Source organism: Ambystoma mexicanum, chromosome 11 (genome assembly GCF_040938575.1).
Source record: "Ambystoma mexicanum isolate Mex_15411 chromosome 11, UKY_AmexF1_1, whole genome shotgun sequence".
Lineage (NCBI taxonomy): Eukaryota > Metazoa > Chordata > Amphibia > Caudata > Ambystomatidae > Ambystoma > Ambystoma mexicanum.
In genome coordinates, this window is record NC_090934.1 from 1,103,289,928 (window position 1) to 1,103,304,452 (window position 14,525).

General features: G+C 48.4%; 1 protein-coding gene across 10 annotated transcripts in view; it reads right to left on the reverse strand.

Annotated features, from left to right (window-relative positions):
* HERC1 (HECT and RLD domain containing E3 ubiquitin protein ligase family member 1) overlaps positions 1-14,525 on the reverse strand; it is a 3,379,312-nt gene that overhangs the window by 3,228,672 nt on the left and 136,115 nt on the right. For all 10 annotated transcript variants that reach the window (XM_069624399.1, XM_069624403.1, XM_069624396.1 and 7 more), the window contains exon 4: positions 6,034-6,228. In XM_069624399.1, coding sequence (XP_069480500.1) covers positions 6,034-6,228 — 195 coding nt within the window. The remainder of the gene's footprint in view (positions 1-6,033; positions 6,229-14,525) is intronic.

The following is a 14,525-nucleotide window of genomic DNA, read 5'->3' on the forward strand; positions in this document are numbered from 1 at the left end:
TGAGCCAGTCCTCTACCTCTTCCGAATGCGGAGTAGAAGCGAAAGAACTTGCCCCTCGCAGAGGTTCCTGTGGGACGAAAAGGTGTCTGACGGATTGCAGCGCCTAGGGATTTTGCTGCTGCTTTTGATGTCTGCAGTTTTTCTAAACTGTCATCCGCCTTTTTCCCAAACAAAGAAGAGCCATCGATGTTCAAGAGCCTGGCTTGCACATCTGGGGCAAAACCAGACTTTCTCAACCAAGCGAATCTCCTGGTTGTTGTACTTGCCGCCATTGCTCTGCTGATACTGTCAGCCGAATCAATGCCCCTCTGGAGGGATTCGCACATAGCGCCTTTACCGTCCTGTATGATATTTAGGAACGCCTCCCTTTCTTCTCCCTCCGGGATGCAGTCAGCCGCTGTAGAAGCACACTCCCAAAGTGTATGGCTGAATCTAGCAAGGGTGCAAGTAGCATTAACAGATTTTAACGCCATGCTACATGCCGAAAAAAACTTTCTTTGCCATAGCATCATATTTCTTATCGTCCCTGTCCTGTGGGACGGTAGGGTAAGCAGTCTTGACGTCAGTAGAAGATGCTGCCTGTACCACCAGACTTTCTGGGGATGGGTGTTTTGACAAAAACTCCGGGTCTGCAGAAGATACCCTGTATTTTGTAGACAGCTTTTTATTTACTGCCGGGGCGACATCTGGGGTTTCCCAGTTCGACATAATCTTCCTCTGAAGAGCTTTATGAAAGGGCACTACAGGATCCTCCTGTGGACCTTTGTCAAGAATATCCGTGAGGTCATCTTGTTGGAAAGCCTGTGGAGGTGTAGACCACCCCATAAATTCTGTGATCCTGGCCATTAAGGCTCTATAGGGGGTTTCGGCATGCTCCCCTGGGTCTGGCCTAGCAAACTCCACCTAAGGGGAAGTGTCTAACCCACTTGCCTCATGTAAGGAATCATGAAGATCCTTTAACCTGCGTTCTTCTGAGGATAACTCCTCTCTAACTGGGGTTGCAGGTCCTTGCAACTCAAATGTGTCTTCCTGTTCACAAAGTTCTCCCTCTTCCAAAATTGAAGACATAGTTCTCAATTGTTCTGAACTCACAAAGGGTGTAAAACCCATCTCTAAGGCAGAGGGTGCCAAACTTGTCATAATCGGCCTCGAAAACATCGATGTCGTCGACATCGAAGGCTTCGGGCGTGGCGTCGAAAACAAAGGCGGAGGCCTCGAGGTCCTCGACAGAATTGGGATTCTGCTCGAGGAAGTCGACAATCTAGACGCCATCGTCATGGAGGACCTGGGGATAGTCACTGGGTGCGTCGTAACCGTGACTTTCCTTGGCGTCGACGCCGGTGTCGAAGATGGCGTCGAGTCGACAGACCCGTGTGTCGAAGGTCCCTTCGACAACGGTATCGAAGACACCGACCTCGGCGGAACCTTCGTCGATGGCGTCGACGGAACCTTCGTCGACGGCTTCGAGGTCATAGCTTTACTCGAGGGTTCGTGACGCGCTCGAGAAGCTTCCTTCGCCGGGTACTGCGACTCGCTGCGTTTTTGACCTTCGGGTCTTTTGACCAGAGCATCGCTCTCGGCAGTCTTCGAGGGGGTCGAGGCCGCTTTCTCGAAGACACTCATCATATTTTTGCGGAATTCCTCCCATTCAGCCCGGGAACTATGTTTCGTGGGGCAAGGGATTCTCTTAGGAGAAACAGAGGAAGAGGAGGACGGAGAAGGGGATCTTCGACGTCTCCTCTTCGAGTGCTTCGATCTCGAGGAGTGATGGGACCCACTCCGAGATCTGGAGCGCGAATGGTGACAAGGAGACGAATGTCTCGACTTAGTCGAGGAAGAAGCTTTTGAAGTCTTACCTTTCTCCAGCTTCCCCCTATGCTCCTTCAGGGCCTTAGCTGTCATGAACATACAGTCCTCGCACTCCGAACAATGGTGTTCAGCTCCCAAACACCACAGACAAACTCTGTGAGGGTCAGTCAGCGACATCTTTTTCCCACAATCTCAGCATTTTTTGAAGCCGGACCGAGGGGTCGTCTGTTCCGACGAGGAAGCCATTGAGTACGGATCGAATATCTCGAGGTAAATAGGATAAATTGTCTACGAAACTGAACAACGGTATTCCGAGGCACTGAGTAAGCGCGGAAAAACGAAACTGAGCAACGGACGCTGCGCGCGGCCTTTATAGGCAGGATGACGTCGATACAGCGGCTGTCGAGGGACATCGACTCGGCGGACGTCGACGCGCAGCGCCCTCTAGAGAAACATTTTCCGAGGCCAGCAGAGCCGGAAGGAGATCTCTAAGATAAGGAATACGTCCGAGGGCACAATCCCTTCGAATGAGGCTTTACTTGAGGGATTGAAGTCATCTACCCCTAGATGTTTATAATACTATAGTTGCCATTATAGTTATTGGAAAAAGTCAGTGTACATTTTTGATTGCGATAACTTTGTTTGGTTCCTGGTCTCACAAGATTAACTGCAATTTATAAGAATGGTAATGAAAGCACAAATTAGCCTTCCAGGACTGTGAAGAAGTAAAGAAGACAATGTACAGATTGATATTTATGAGGAGCCGTGTTATTTTTATCAACATACCTAGGAGTTCAAATGTGGCAAAGATTTGGGTACTTCGATAACTCTTTGACTCAAAACTAAATTTTGAGAAGTGGGGTGTACCTTCTCCTTGAATGAATTAAAGATCATGTCATGGCAAGTGGACAAGCGTTTAATCATCTTAGTAGTGTTTAACAAAAAAAACATTCATAACGTTGAGAAATAGTTACATCGTATACTGTTTCTCTGTCATGTTGTGCCATCTAGCTGACATTATGGCATAACAAGCCTAGTTAAACAATATAAGGAACGGATTCCCCACACCTATTCTTAAATTTGACTAAGGTATTATATACTATTTTTATTTTATTAACGGGGGACAACCCTGAGCCCCTCTTCCTGTCAGTTCCCATCCCCCGAACCCACCCTCATCCTATCCCTTTACACATTTGCAAGCCCCCCTACCAACGGCTTCACTTTAAAATGGTATCCAGTCATCATATTGTTGCTTATCAGAACGGTAAAAAAGAAATTCAAACGAAATTTACAAAAAATCTTTTTTTACACCATTTGTTCAATAGATGTTTTTACCACCTATATTATGACTCGACTCCATTCTTCAAAGCACAACGGGAGACCTAGAAAAGACCCCACCTCTTTCCCACACCCAGGAGAAACCAGGAGGGTGAAAAACTCCGGTCTTCCTCACAGCTGCAGCCAATAACCAGGCAGAAACTCGAAACCCCACCCCCAACCCAGAAAGCAATGAGGAAAACACTTAGTATAAGAGTTAGAAAAACCTTTTCAGGCTTCCCACGCCTCAGAAGGAATGCTCAGCACATACATGAACCTACAACTACAGAGAACAGCAAAATCGAACTCCAGCAGAGGATGGGCCTCCCAACATATGGGAGAGAAACCAGCTGCTACCGCAATACAGCCAGCCTTCTTACACAAGAACATGACTCAAAATACTGGCTGATCAATTTAAAGGCTCTCTCGGGAAGTGCAGGGCTACAAACTCTCCCTGCAACTGAGCATGCCCAGAAAAGCCACCTGAACCCGCGAACCAATTAATGGAAAGCTTTTCAGACGAGGCCAAATTTGGAGTAAGAAATCATTTTGTGGGTGCTGGAGGAGAGAGCATAAAGAAGGAAGCTGGAGAAGAGGTTTGAGGTGTGGCACAGCAAGGACGAGCCGAATAGTGAGAAGTGGATACTTTCTACAGGGGTGGATGGAGGGGATTCGATTTCCTGGTCCATGCGTGAGGCGGCCACCTAGTCCTGGTCTTTTCCTTTGAATTCTTGCACTTGTACATATTTCTCATTTTAAATTTGGGAAAACTACATGCCCCAGAAATCCAAGAAGAAAAAAAACCCAGCAATCTATGGTCTTCTGGATCATGGGCTGGGAGTAACATGCCCTCTGGAAGGGGCCATATATTGTAAAATCTGGAGAGATCAGGGAACCAGGAAGGGGAGGCAAGGAGTTGATTACCAGAGGCACAGAGGAGAGACCAGACACAGTGTGCACCAGACAGAGCACTATGATAAAGAGGCAGTGATGAGTGGCAGATGCTCTAGTCAAGGAAGAGACAGAATAAAGATAGGGATGAAGATCTACGTCCTGACAGGGGGCCGGGGGTGGATAGAGAACCTGAGGGTAGACACCCTTGTAAGAACTGTAAAGGGCAGAGGCCCTGTTCCAGGACACTGAGGAAAAATCCAAGAGGGGGCAGAGAAATAAAGGCAAGAGCCCTTGAGTAAGGAGAAATATTCGAAGGAAAAAGCAGAGGAACCGCAGACGGAGGCCTCAAACAAAGATCAAGGAAGGCAACAAGATTACCTGCAGACCAAGTCAAGTCGAAGACGAGGAGAAAAAGTAAATACACACATGTGCTTGTTGGGTCATTTGTTACGACTTATTAGCGCGCTTCACCTCGGAGTTAAAAGCTTGGTCGAAATATGGGCCTAATACGTATGCGCAGTACTATCAAACTATCATGTACCAGAGCAATCGGAATTCCACCTAGAAAACATAGGTGACTGGACTCAGAAAAAAGCTTGCATTTCTTGCTATGTACTGCCATCCAGTTCTAAAAGTCCAACAATGCTATAGATAATACTATTTGCTGATATCGGAGGCCAAATGGGGACTTGGCGTCACATGAATTAAAAGGAATACTTTTCCTAATTGTTGAGCGCTAGACAATAAAAATATATTAAATTCCCATGACTTGATAACAAGTTCTTCAAAAAACGTATTGATCAAATTTGGTCAAGTCCTCAACCAAAACAGTTGCAAGTGCCTAGTGTTTGACCCTGTCCGTGTTTTTTTGATGAGATATGAGTATCAGCGTCTGCTAACAGATGTCTGAACGTTCCCCAATATTGGGCAATCCTTTTCCATGCACATTCCATTTTGCATTGTAGTTTAATGAAATTGGCTACAGACAGTTTAATCTGTTCATAAACTCAATCAACTCATATGAAAACGTATACCTATTTAAGGCCCACGCGTTCGCAAATGCTGTGAGCCAGCTCCTTTCACTTATGTTGGTTATAACCTATCATCGATTAATAGAACCTAGCAAACTACACCAACATATAACACAGCACTCTGCCTGCCATAGAGTCCTCAGTACACTACATTAGTTATACTCCGAACAGCAGCTCAGAGGAGTCACCATACCCGCTACCGTTTTAGTGCTTATACATAGGACTTGAATAACAGAATTATACCATTTGGTTATTTTAGCAATTAAAAGCCAGTGTACCGAGAAACCCTTGGGACTTTGTGTGTAAATTACATTAATTAAAAGCCACAGGCGACTCATTCATAGATCAATGACATACAATTATATTGAAGTCTTAGGCAATCACTGATCTAAACATTTATCAAATGTGGCATTATCTGAACTTTGTGTACAGTTTTTAAATATTTTGTAATGGGGATTTAGATGTTGTAATGTCACTTAATTTGTTAGTCAATTATTCCGTCGAGTACCTTGAAGCTACTGTTAGTTTTCATACTTAATAAAAAACAAGTAATATAAAAAGGAACAACTGAATATGTTAAAAGCAGGGTCAAAAAGCAAAAAAGTAATTTTTGTTGGTTGACAACTTTATTAAATAATTCGTAAGCACAACAAATACAGCAATCCAGACCATATACAAATATTCTGCAACATAGTCATAACCAGAACTAAAACATGTAACATTACTAAATATATCATAGCTTGGTTAATTAACAGTCAATACTCACAACATTCAACACAGAAATATGCTATACGATATGGCATTTGGGGCGGGCGAATACACAAGGCCTATACACAAGTGTATGCAACAATTGATATTGTTCTCAAGAATTACTGGGTGCACAAGCTATCCTTTGAAGAGGGAAGGAGGGGGAGGGCGGGGAACAGAACCGTTCAGTTGCAATTTTACATACTATTAGTAAATAATATAATTAATCACTCACTGTCTGTGCATCAGAAAAGCTTGGTGCTAGCTTGGGCTGCAGTATTTTCTCTTGTGTGCCCTCCACCAGTTGATGACTACTGTTACTACCCCAAACATAGACTTCACTTGTTTCCGATACAATTGGGGCATCGCCGCTTTGTAGACTGTCAGGACTGGCGCATGTTCTTGAATAGTCGGAAGCCATTCGGCAAACCTGTTGAAAAAGAATTGTGATTTAAAAATTGTGTGCTAGTTTTGTAATTGCTTTTCACATTACAACTCAGTTTTCACAAACACAGTTAATGTTTTCTATCATCTTTCCTTCATCCTGCAATAGAGACGCATAAGAGGTATGGTCTCTGTTGTGAGCTTTTAAATTGCCCCAATTAATTTATTGCATCTGTAAAGCACGCAAGCCTGCAGGCAACTGGGCACCAAGTACATGAGGTACAGTTGATAAACATAAGGGTAGCAAGTATCAATGAAATGTCAAGTTGTAACGTCGGGGCGAAGTGTCATGGCAGTTGGAAGAATAGTCAGTTGTTTCCTGAAGGATTTGTAAGAAGGTTTTGTTCTGAGCACGAGTGGAAGTGAAGCTTGATCCACCACCTCTTGTTCTTTTGAATCTGGGAACGACCAGCTTGTGACTGTAGCAGGAGCATGAGGGTCTGATATGTTTAGTCGGGGCCACTCTTTGTGAGAGGTCGGAAGGTGCAGTTTTGGAGAGGCATTGATGGGTGATGACCTGGGTCTTGAATTTAATACGGTCTCGAATTGGAAGTGTGATGAATCCTGCCTAAAGTATCCTCACATGTAGCCAGGTAAAGGCAGACGCTTCCTGATCCTGACCTTGGGGGGGGGGGGGGGGCAGTGTACTGCGGGAGGATCACCTGGGAGGAGACACGGCCCAGGGTGGTGAGGAGATCCCGTGGGATGAGACAGTATTTGTCTTCAAAACGGAAGAACCTTTTTAAAAGGTACCAAGACATGTGGTGGCTTATTGTAGTTATGATTTATTTGAACCACACATTTAACCTGTTAATGTGGGTAAAGCTGATGTGACATCTAACTATCCCAAGGAAGGAAAGACTGTTTGAGATTCCCAAGGTTGAAAATTCCCCTTACTCCCAGAGATACTATGACAGCCTATAAATAAAGGCTTAAATGAACTACAACTTCCTTCTTTTCAAATAAACCCTTGTAACTTTTCCTTAAATGTGTTTAAGAGATAAATCTGCACTTGAAAATGAAAAACTAATCAGAAGGGAGTAGTTTCTTACATTTAACTCCATTTCTCCAACGTTGGTATCTTTCATGGATTCACATGCTGTGAATATTTCCCCGTCAGGCTGGGAAACCTCAGTAACTTTAACCTAGCGTTTTCCTATGGAAAACTTCAACACCTTAGTGTCCTATCAATGTCCTTTTTGGGTGCTTTAGGCTACCCAATAGGACGTTCGATATAAATAGTGCCGCGCCCCCGCAGCTTCCCTTCAGATTTTAACCTCCAACGCAGAGGAAACACGAATCATGGTTTGCCTGCAGGGGGAGGCCGGCGGGCACATGTGAATCCATCAAAGATACCAACGCTGGAGAAATGGAGTTACAGGTAGGAAACTACTCCCTTCTCCAGCATTGGATCTTTCATGGATTCACATGCTGTGAATAGATTACATAGCAGTACGAACAACCCTTGGACGTGCATTACAGGCAAGCCAACCCCAGGGCATAACCACGAACACAACCAATAACATCCAACAATACGCATGATAAAAGAACCTGCAAGTGATAGAGTAAAACACAAACCCCTGAAGCTGCAGGGCTTACCTTATTTAAACAGGTGTTGAAGGACCACTCGTCCCACCTGTACATCTTCCACATGCTGCTGACCCAGACAATAGTGTCTGGTGAAGGTATGCGGCACTGCCCAAGAAGCCGCCTGACAAATGTCAATGAGCGGGATTCCAGCCCAGAGTGCAGCCGACGGTGCCACGGACCTTGTAGAATGGGCTTTAGGATTGCCCCTCAAGGGCTTGCCAGCCTTGCCGTGACAAAATTAAATTGTGGACGAGACACAACGTGAAACTCCTTGCTTGGAAATGGATCGTCCCTTGCTGGAGGGACCAAACACCACAAATAGCTGTTTCGACTGCATGAAGTCCTGAGTACGGGCCAGATATAACTTCAGCGCCCTCTTAACGTCCAGAGAATACAGGGCTCTTTCCGCTGGCGTGGTCACCTTAGCGAAGAACAAGGGCAAGGCAATGGTAGCGTGTTTGTGAAACTCAAGGCACTTTTGCTATGAAGTGCGGATTAGTAGACAGGAGAACCTTGTCCCTCATGAACTGCAGGTATGGTGGGTCAATGACCAGCGCCTGAAGTTCCGAAATCATTCTGACAGATGCGATTGCCACTAGAAATGCGACTTTCTTTGAGAGGAACTTCAATGACGCAGTCAACATGGGCTCACACAGCAGTTTCATGAGAGCAGCGAGAACCACATTGAGACTCCATATCGGAGCAAACTTTTTCTCCGGGGGAATTGTCCGAAAAAGTCCTTTCAGAAATTACTTAACCAATCTGTCACTAAACAGAGGAGCAGAATGGTGCCGCCTGGTGAATCTGGAAATGGATGCCAAACGCACCCTGACTGAAGACAATGCCAGGTCACCCCTGCACCAGCTGCAGCAGGTATGGGAGAACCTGGGCCGGTGTAACCTCCAATGGCCGCACTCCCGGCTGCTGTTTACACCAGGCACAGAAACTCGCCCATTTTCCACTGTAAGAGACATTCGTGGAAGGTGCCCTTGCCGCCTTCAGGATCCGACGGCACTCCTGTGAAAGACATAAATGACCAAACCCGGAGTGGTCAGGAGCCAGGCTCAGAGATGCCGGATCATGATGCCACACTCTCCCTTTGTCCTGCGACAGCAAATCCTGTTCTGCCCTCAGACGAAGCAGGTCTTCCACCGCTAGTTGAAGGAGATCTGAGAACCAAGTCTGTCTGAGCCAGAATGGGGCTACCAAGATTATTCTGCACGGGTATCTGCAGATCCACTGGATTGTCCGTCGAAGCAGCGGAAACAGAGGGAACACATACCCGAAGAGGCCCGTCCATGGAAATGAGAGCACATCTCCTTTTGACCCTGGATGAGCCACTCTGCTGGCAAACAATGGGTACTGTTTGTTCCTCAGCGTGGAAAACAAGTTGTGAGGGGGGAACCCCCCCCTCCCCCCCCCACTTCCTGAAGATCTTCGTTACCTGCTCCTTCTTCAGTGTCCACCCGTGCAACTGCCCCTAGTCTCTGCTGAGAGCGTCTGCCTGTACATTCTGGACCCCCGGCAGATGGTAAGACGTAATCTGAATTCGCAGAGCAATGGCCCAATGCCACACCTCCTGAGCCGCTCTTGACAGGAGCCGCGAATGCGTGCCCCCATGCTTCCTCAAATAGAACATTGTGGTGGTTTTGTCCGTCAACACTCAAACCACTGCGACTTGGATGCGAGGGAGTAAGGATTTGAGGGCCCAGTGCACCGCTCGCAACTCTAGTACGTTGATGTGCAATCCTGCTTCCTCCCGAGACCACAGGCCCTGGACCTGCGACTGGTCATGGTGCGTCCCCCAACTCACCTGGGAGGCATCCGCCACTATCGTGAACTGAAAATCTGGCTCCAGCAAGGGCATGCCTCGTACCAAATTGTCTGCGCATGCCCACCATCGCAGGGCTTCCACCAGTCCCTTGGAGATGACCACCTTGTCCGGCCATAACCCTCGACTTTGCGACTACCTGTAAACGAGAAATTCCTGTATCTGTCGCATGAACAAGCGACAATTCGGGATAAGGGGGATGCAGGGTGCCATGGACCCTAGCAGTGACATGTAACTGCGGACTGAGACCACCATTCCTCGGCCCCATACGCCCGCTCTTGACTGCAACTTCACCACTCTCTTCCGACGGCTTCACCAGATTGTCCTGTTTGAGTAACTGGGCACCGAGAAAAACCAACTCCCTGAATGGCATCAGGAAGGATTTTGCGAAGTTTACTGCAAAGCCCAGCTGTTGTAACAGGTGCATGGACGCCTGGAAAGATTCCAACGCCCTTTCCGGCGACAACCCAGGTACCAACCCGTCCAGATACGGGTACACATGATGCCCCTCCCTGCAGAGGAAGGCAGCCACTGGAGCCAGGCATTTTGTGAATGTTCTGGGCACAGACTTCAGCGCCCAAACGGGAGGACACGGAATTGGTAATGGTTGTCGCCGACCAGAAAAAGCGCAGGAACTTGAGGTGTTTTGCCCTAATCGGGATGTGGAATTAAGCATCCTCCAAATCCAACGATGCCAGGAACTCCGCCGGCTGCACCGCCCAGATCACATCCTGCAGCGTCAGCATCTTGAACTTCAGGAGTTGCAGATTCTTGATCAACAGCCGAAGATCTAGAATAGGCCTCCACTTTTCTTTGGGTTTTTTGATGACAAAATACTGAGAGTACACCCCCTGGCTCCGTTCCGACAACGGGACTGGTTCTATCGCCCCTTTAGCTAGCATGAGTTCGACCTCCTGCCGCAATACAGGAGGGTGCGGCTGCACCACATGCACAGGAGGAATCGAGGGTTGAGGACGCCGAAACTCCAGGAGTGGTGAAGACATACCGTATGCAGTACCCAGCAGTCCTTAGTAATAAGATTCCACTCATCGACGTGCCGTGACACACTGCCCCCCAAGTTCACTGCCCGCATGGCAGTCATTGGTGAGGCTTAGATTGCCGTCCCTTAGCAGCTGAGGAAGCAGGACCCTTCTTCCACTGCGCCCGTTAGTCTTTGCTTTTCTGCGCTGCTTGGAACAAGCGCCTGAAACCTTGTGAAGAGTAGCCTGTGCGACTGTAACCTCAGTCGTGGGAGGCGGCAAATCTGGCATTACCAGAGGCCCCTCGATACGCCCGAAAGGAGTGAAAAGAATGGCCTGTTTGCAGAGCCCACAAGGATTTCGCCGTCTCGGTGTCTTCCTTCATGCCCTTGAGCGCCACATCGATCTTCTCACCAAAGAGCTGCTCCCCCTCACAGGGCATATCCACGACTTCATGCTGGACTTCCGGACGAATGTCAGTGCAGCGCAACCATGCCTGCCTCTGGAGAACACCACCAATTTATTTGGTTGAAGCCAAACTCTGCCAAGTCCACTGCAATGTTAATACTGTGGTTGGAGGCCCTCTCGAACCAGGAGCATAGCTTCTTTGCGTTGTTGTTCGGGGAGATGCACCAAGAGCGGGGCCAACCGGTGCCACATCTCCCCGTCATACCTGGCCATAATGGCCAATGAATTCGCCGCCTTCACGGTCGTAGCACCCACTGTGAGGACTTTCTTCCCGAAAGCGCTCTTTTTCTGGCCTCACTATCTGGTGGCGTAACACTTGTGTTGGCTTCTCGCCTTCCGACTCGCCGCCGCCGAAACCACCGACTCCGGCGTGGGCTGAGACATGAGGCACTTGGGGGTCAAATCAGTTGCCTTAAACAACTTCTCCAGACGTCCCTTCATGGCTGCTTCTGAAAAAAGGATGGCACATCCTGCGCAGGCCCTCCTGCCACACATGGTCCAAAATGGGGACCGAGAAGACTGCCTTCCGGCGCTTCCCCATGTGGTCGAAAAGAAAACAGTCTTTTCGCTCCTCTTCAGGAGCCAGGCCAAATTCATGGCACGCCTTCGCCATCATAGCGTGAAACGCCCAATACTGTCCGGCAGAGACGGCTGAGCAGGGCTGCTAGGCGGTTTCACCTCCGGGTCTGTATCCCACGTATCATCTGTCCTGGGCGACGAGGACACTGTCAATGTGTCACGAGGCCTGCTCTCCTGATCTGAATCGACAAGCTCACCTTCCTCTGGATGACTTCTGGGAAGGTCCAACCCCACCGGTGACAGCAACGTCAGTCACACCAGAGGCGAATTCCTGGGGAGACTCAGGCGAGGGGCCTCAACAGGCACACTACAGACCACTGGAGGCACCAGGCTCAGAGCAGCTGGAAGTAGTGCATCCAATTGTCCCAACAGCGACTGGAGCGTACCCAACACCTGCATAGACAGCAGAGAGTGAGGGTTCACCAACGGGTAGAGGGGCGCTCCAGCCCCACTCGACGTAGACCGACCCGCCTCCCGCAGACCCAGTGCCGATAGATGGAAACCCGCTTTGTGCTCCTCCTCCAGACCAGAGGAGACTGAATAGGAAGCCGGATCCTGTTGGAGAATGTCCACCAGGAGCAACGGCCCAAAGCCGGCCCCAGATCTCCAGCCGGCAACAAACCACCATCCACCTCCAGCTTTATCGTCTACAGCAATTGCGGACCACTGACAGTCACGGCCGTAGACGGAGCAGATTACACCTCTGTCAATGAAGGGACCACAATCGTCGACAACGGAACCTCTGTCGATGACCTAGTCGACGACACCAAGGCCTCCACCGGCCAGGCCTTCTCCGGCGATGCGCGTGTTTCTGGAACGGTGCTGGGACGAGTCTTGTCTGGAAGAGGACCTGTGCCGGTCCTTAGACGACAAGTGCTTTCGAAGAGGACTCTCACCTTCTGCTTCTCCCCCGACGCAGAAGACTTATGCGCCAATTTCTCGGCCCCATCACTCGACCCCCTGGACTTGTCCTGTCTCGCCGACCTGGGGTGAAAAGCTACTCGCACCTCTGGACCGAAGCGACTTGGCTTCAGAGGAAACTACCTTTCCCCACCTCTGATGCCGGCACCTCTGTTAGTTGTTTCTTGGCGGGGGGTTCCGCTGCGTAGACACCTTCACCGCCGGAGCCGAGGGAATGCCCCCCCCCACACCCCTGGACGTGCTCTCGTTAAGCCAACTAATCAGCTGGCGGTTGCAGTCTCAGCGTTTTCTGAGAAAACCCACGACAGATTTCACAGGCATCTGCCGAATGATTGGGGTAAAGGCAATACAGGCAATCTGCATGGCTGTCCCCCTCGAAGACCTTTAGGCCGCAGGTAGCAGAAGGCCTAAACAGTGATTTTTTCTGGCCCACAGATGACAATGGCCGATAGTACGAAAAGCACGTGTAAAACAATAAGAGTAGACACAAGGTGATCCCAACTGTTTGGAGAAGGTTGAAATCTGAAGGGAAGCCCGGGGGCGGGGCAATTTATACCAAACGTCCTATTCGCTAGCCTAAAGCACCCAAAAAGGAAGTCGATAAGACACTAAGATGTCAAAGTTTTCCATAGGAAAACGCAAGGTTAAAGTTTTTTTTTTTTTTAAAACAATTTTATTAGTTTCTTCAAACAATACAAACCAAACATGCAGTGCATATATCAACAGTCCAATTGTACATTACGTAGTTCTGATCACTGCTTCCCTTATCCCATCCCCCATTCTGAGCCTATTACTTCCCAAATTCTGTTCCTGCATCTTGTGGTAGGGTCTCCCCTTCCATGGGTTCTGTCGGGTCTTGTATTGACCCAAACAACTCCGCTATTAATACTTTCCAGGCCATCAGGGTCTCTGTTTACTCCCCCCCCTCCCCCTGCACTGTTCGCTTCTTGCCATACTATGGTTTCTGCATCCGCCCATTTCTGCAGATCTTTCCACCACACCTCTACTCGTGGTTTGTGGAATGTCTTCCAACCCATAGCAATTCTCCTCTTTGCAAGCACATATGCTAGATCTTTTAATTTACCCACATGCTTAAGTGTCTGATCTGGGGAACCCCCCCACCAACAAACAGGCCCATGCTGTATCCACCACAATCTTGACCCCCTTCTCCGCTAGTTTTATAACCGGGCATGACCAAAACATATGTACCATACCCGCCTTCTCATCACATTTTGGGCATGCTTGCCGTCCTGCATTTTCAAACCTAGATATCCTCTGGGGTGTCATATACGCCCTATGCGTGATGTACAGTTCTATCTGCTTTAACCTTGCATTCCTCGACACCCTCTTATGGTACCCCTGGGCTCGTTCCCACATCCCGTCCTCCATCGGGGCTCCTACATCCGCTTCCCAGTCTTGTCTCAATTGTGTTACCTCCTTCCCAACTTTAGACATCATCTTGTATATTCTAGATATCTCATGTACCCCCTCCGTTAGATCATATATTATATCTATGGTACCATCCGGTTCTTCCTCCAGTACCGCTTCGGGCCATGTTCTCTTAATTCTCTGCACCATTCTATGGTACGTAATATACTGGCCCGTGTGTTACCCGGTTTTCTCACCCAGCACAACAAAATCTATGATAGACCCCTCACGCCAGATATCACCCATTGTTGCTAACCCGACCGGTTCCCAGTGGTTTCTGATTATCATCATAAGCCGCTTTTTTCCCCCTGTCAATGCAACTAGTAGTACCTGCGGGGAACAGGGGGATGGATTCTCCATCATCTGGCATGCCCTGCACCACATCTTCCATCCAAGTATCATCATCTTGGGTCGCCCTTCAATTTCTGTTTTGGGCAACCACATCATCTCTTTCAAGTAAAATGGGGCACACTCTTGTCCAAACAA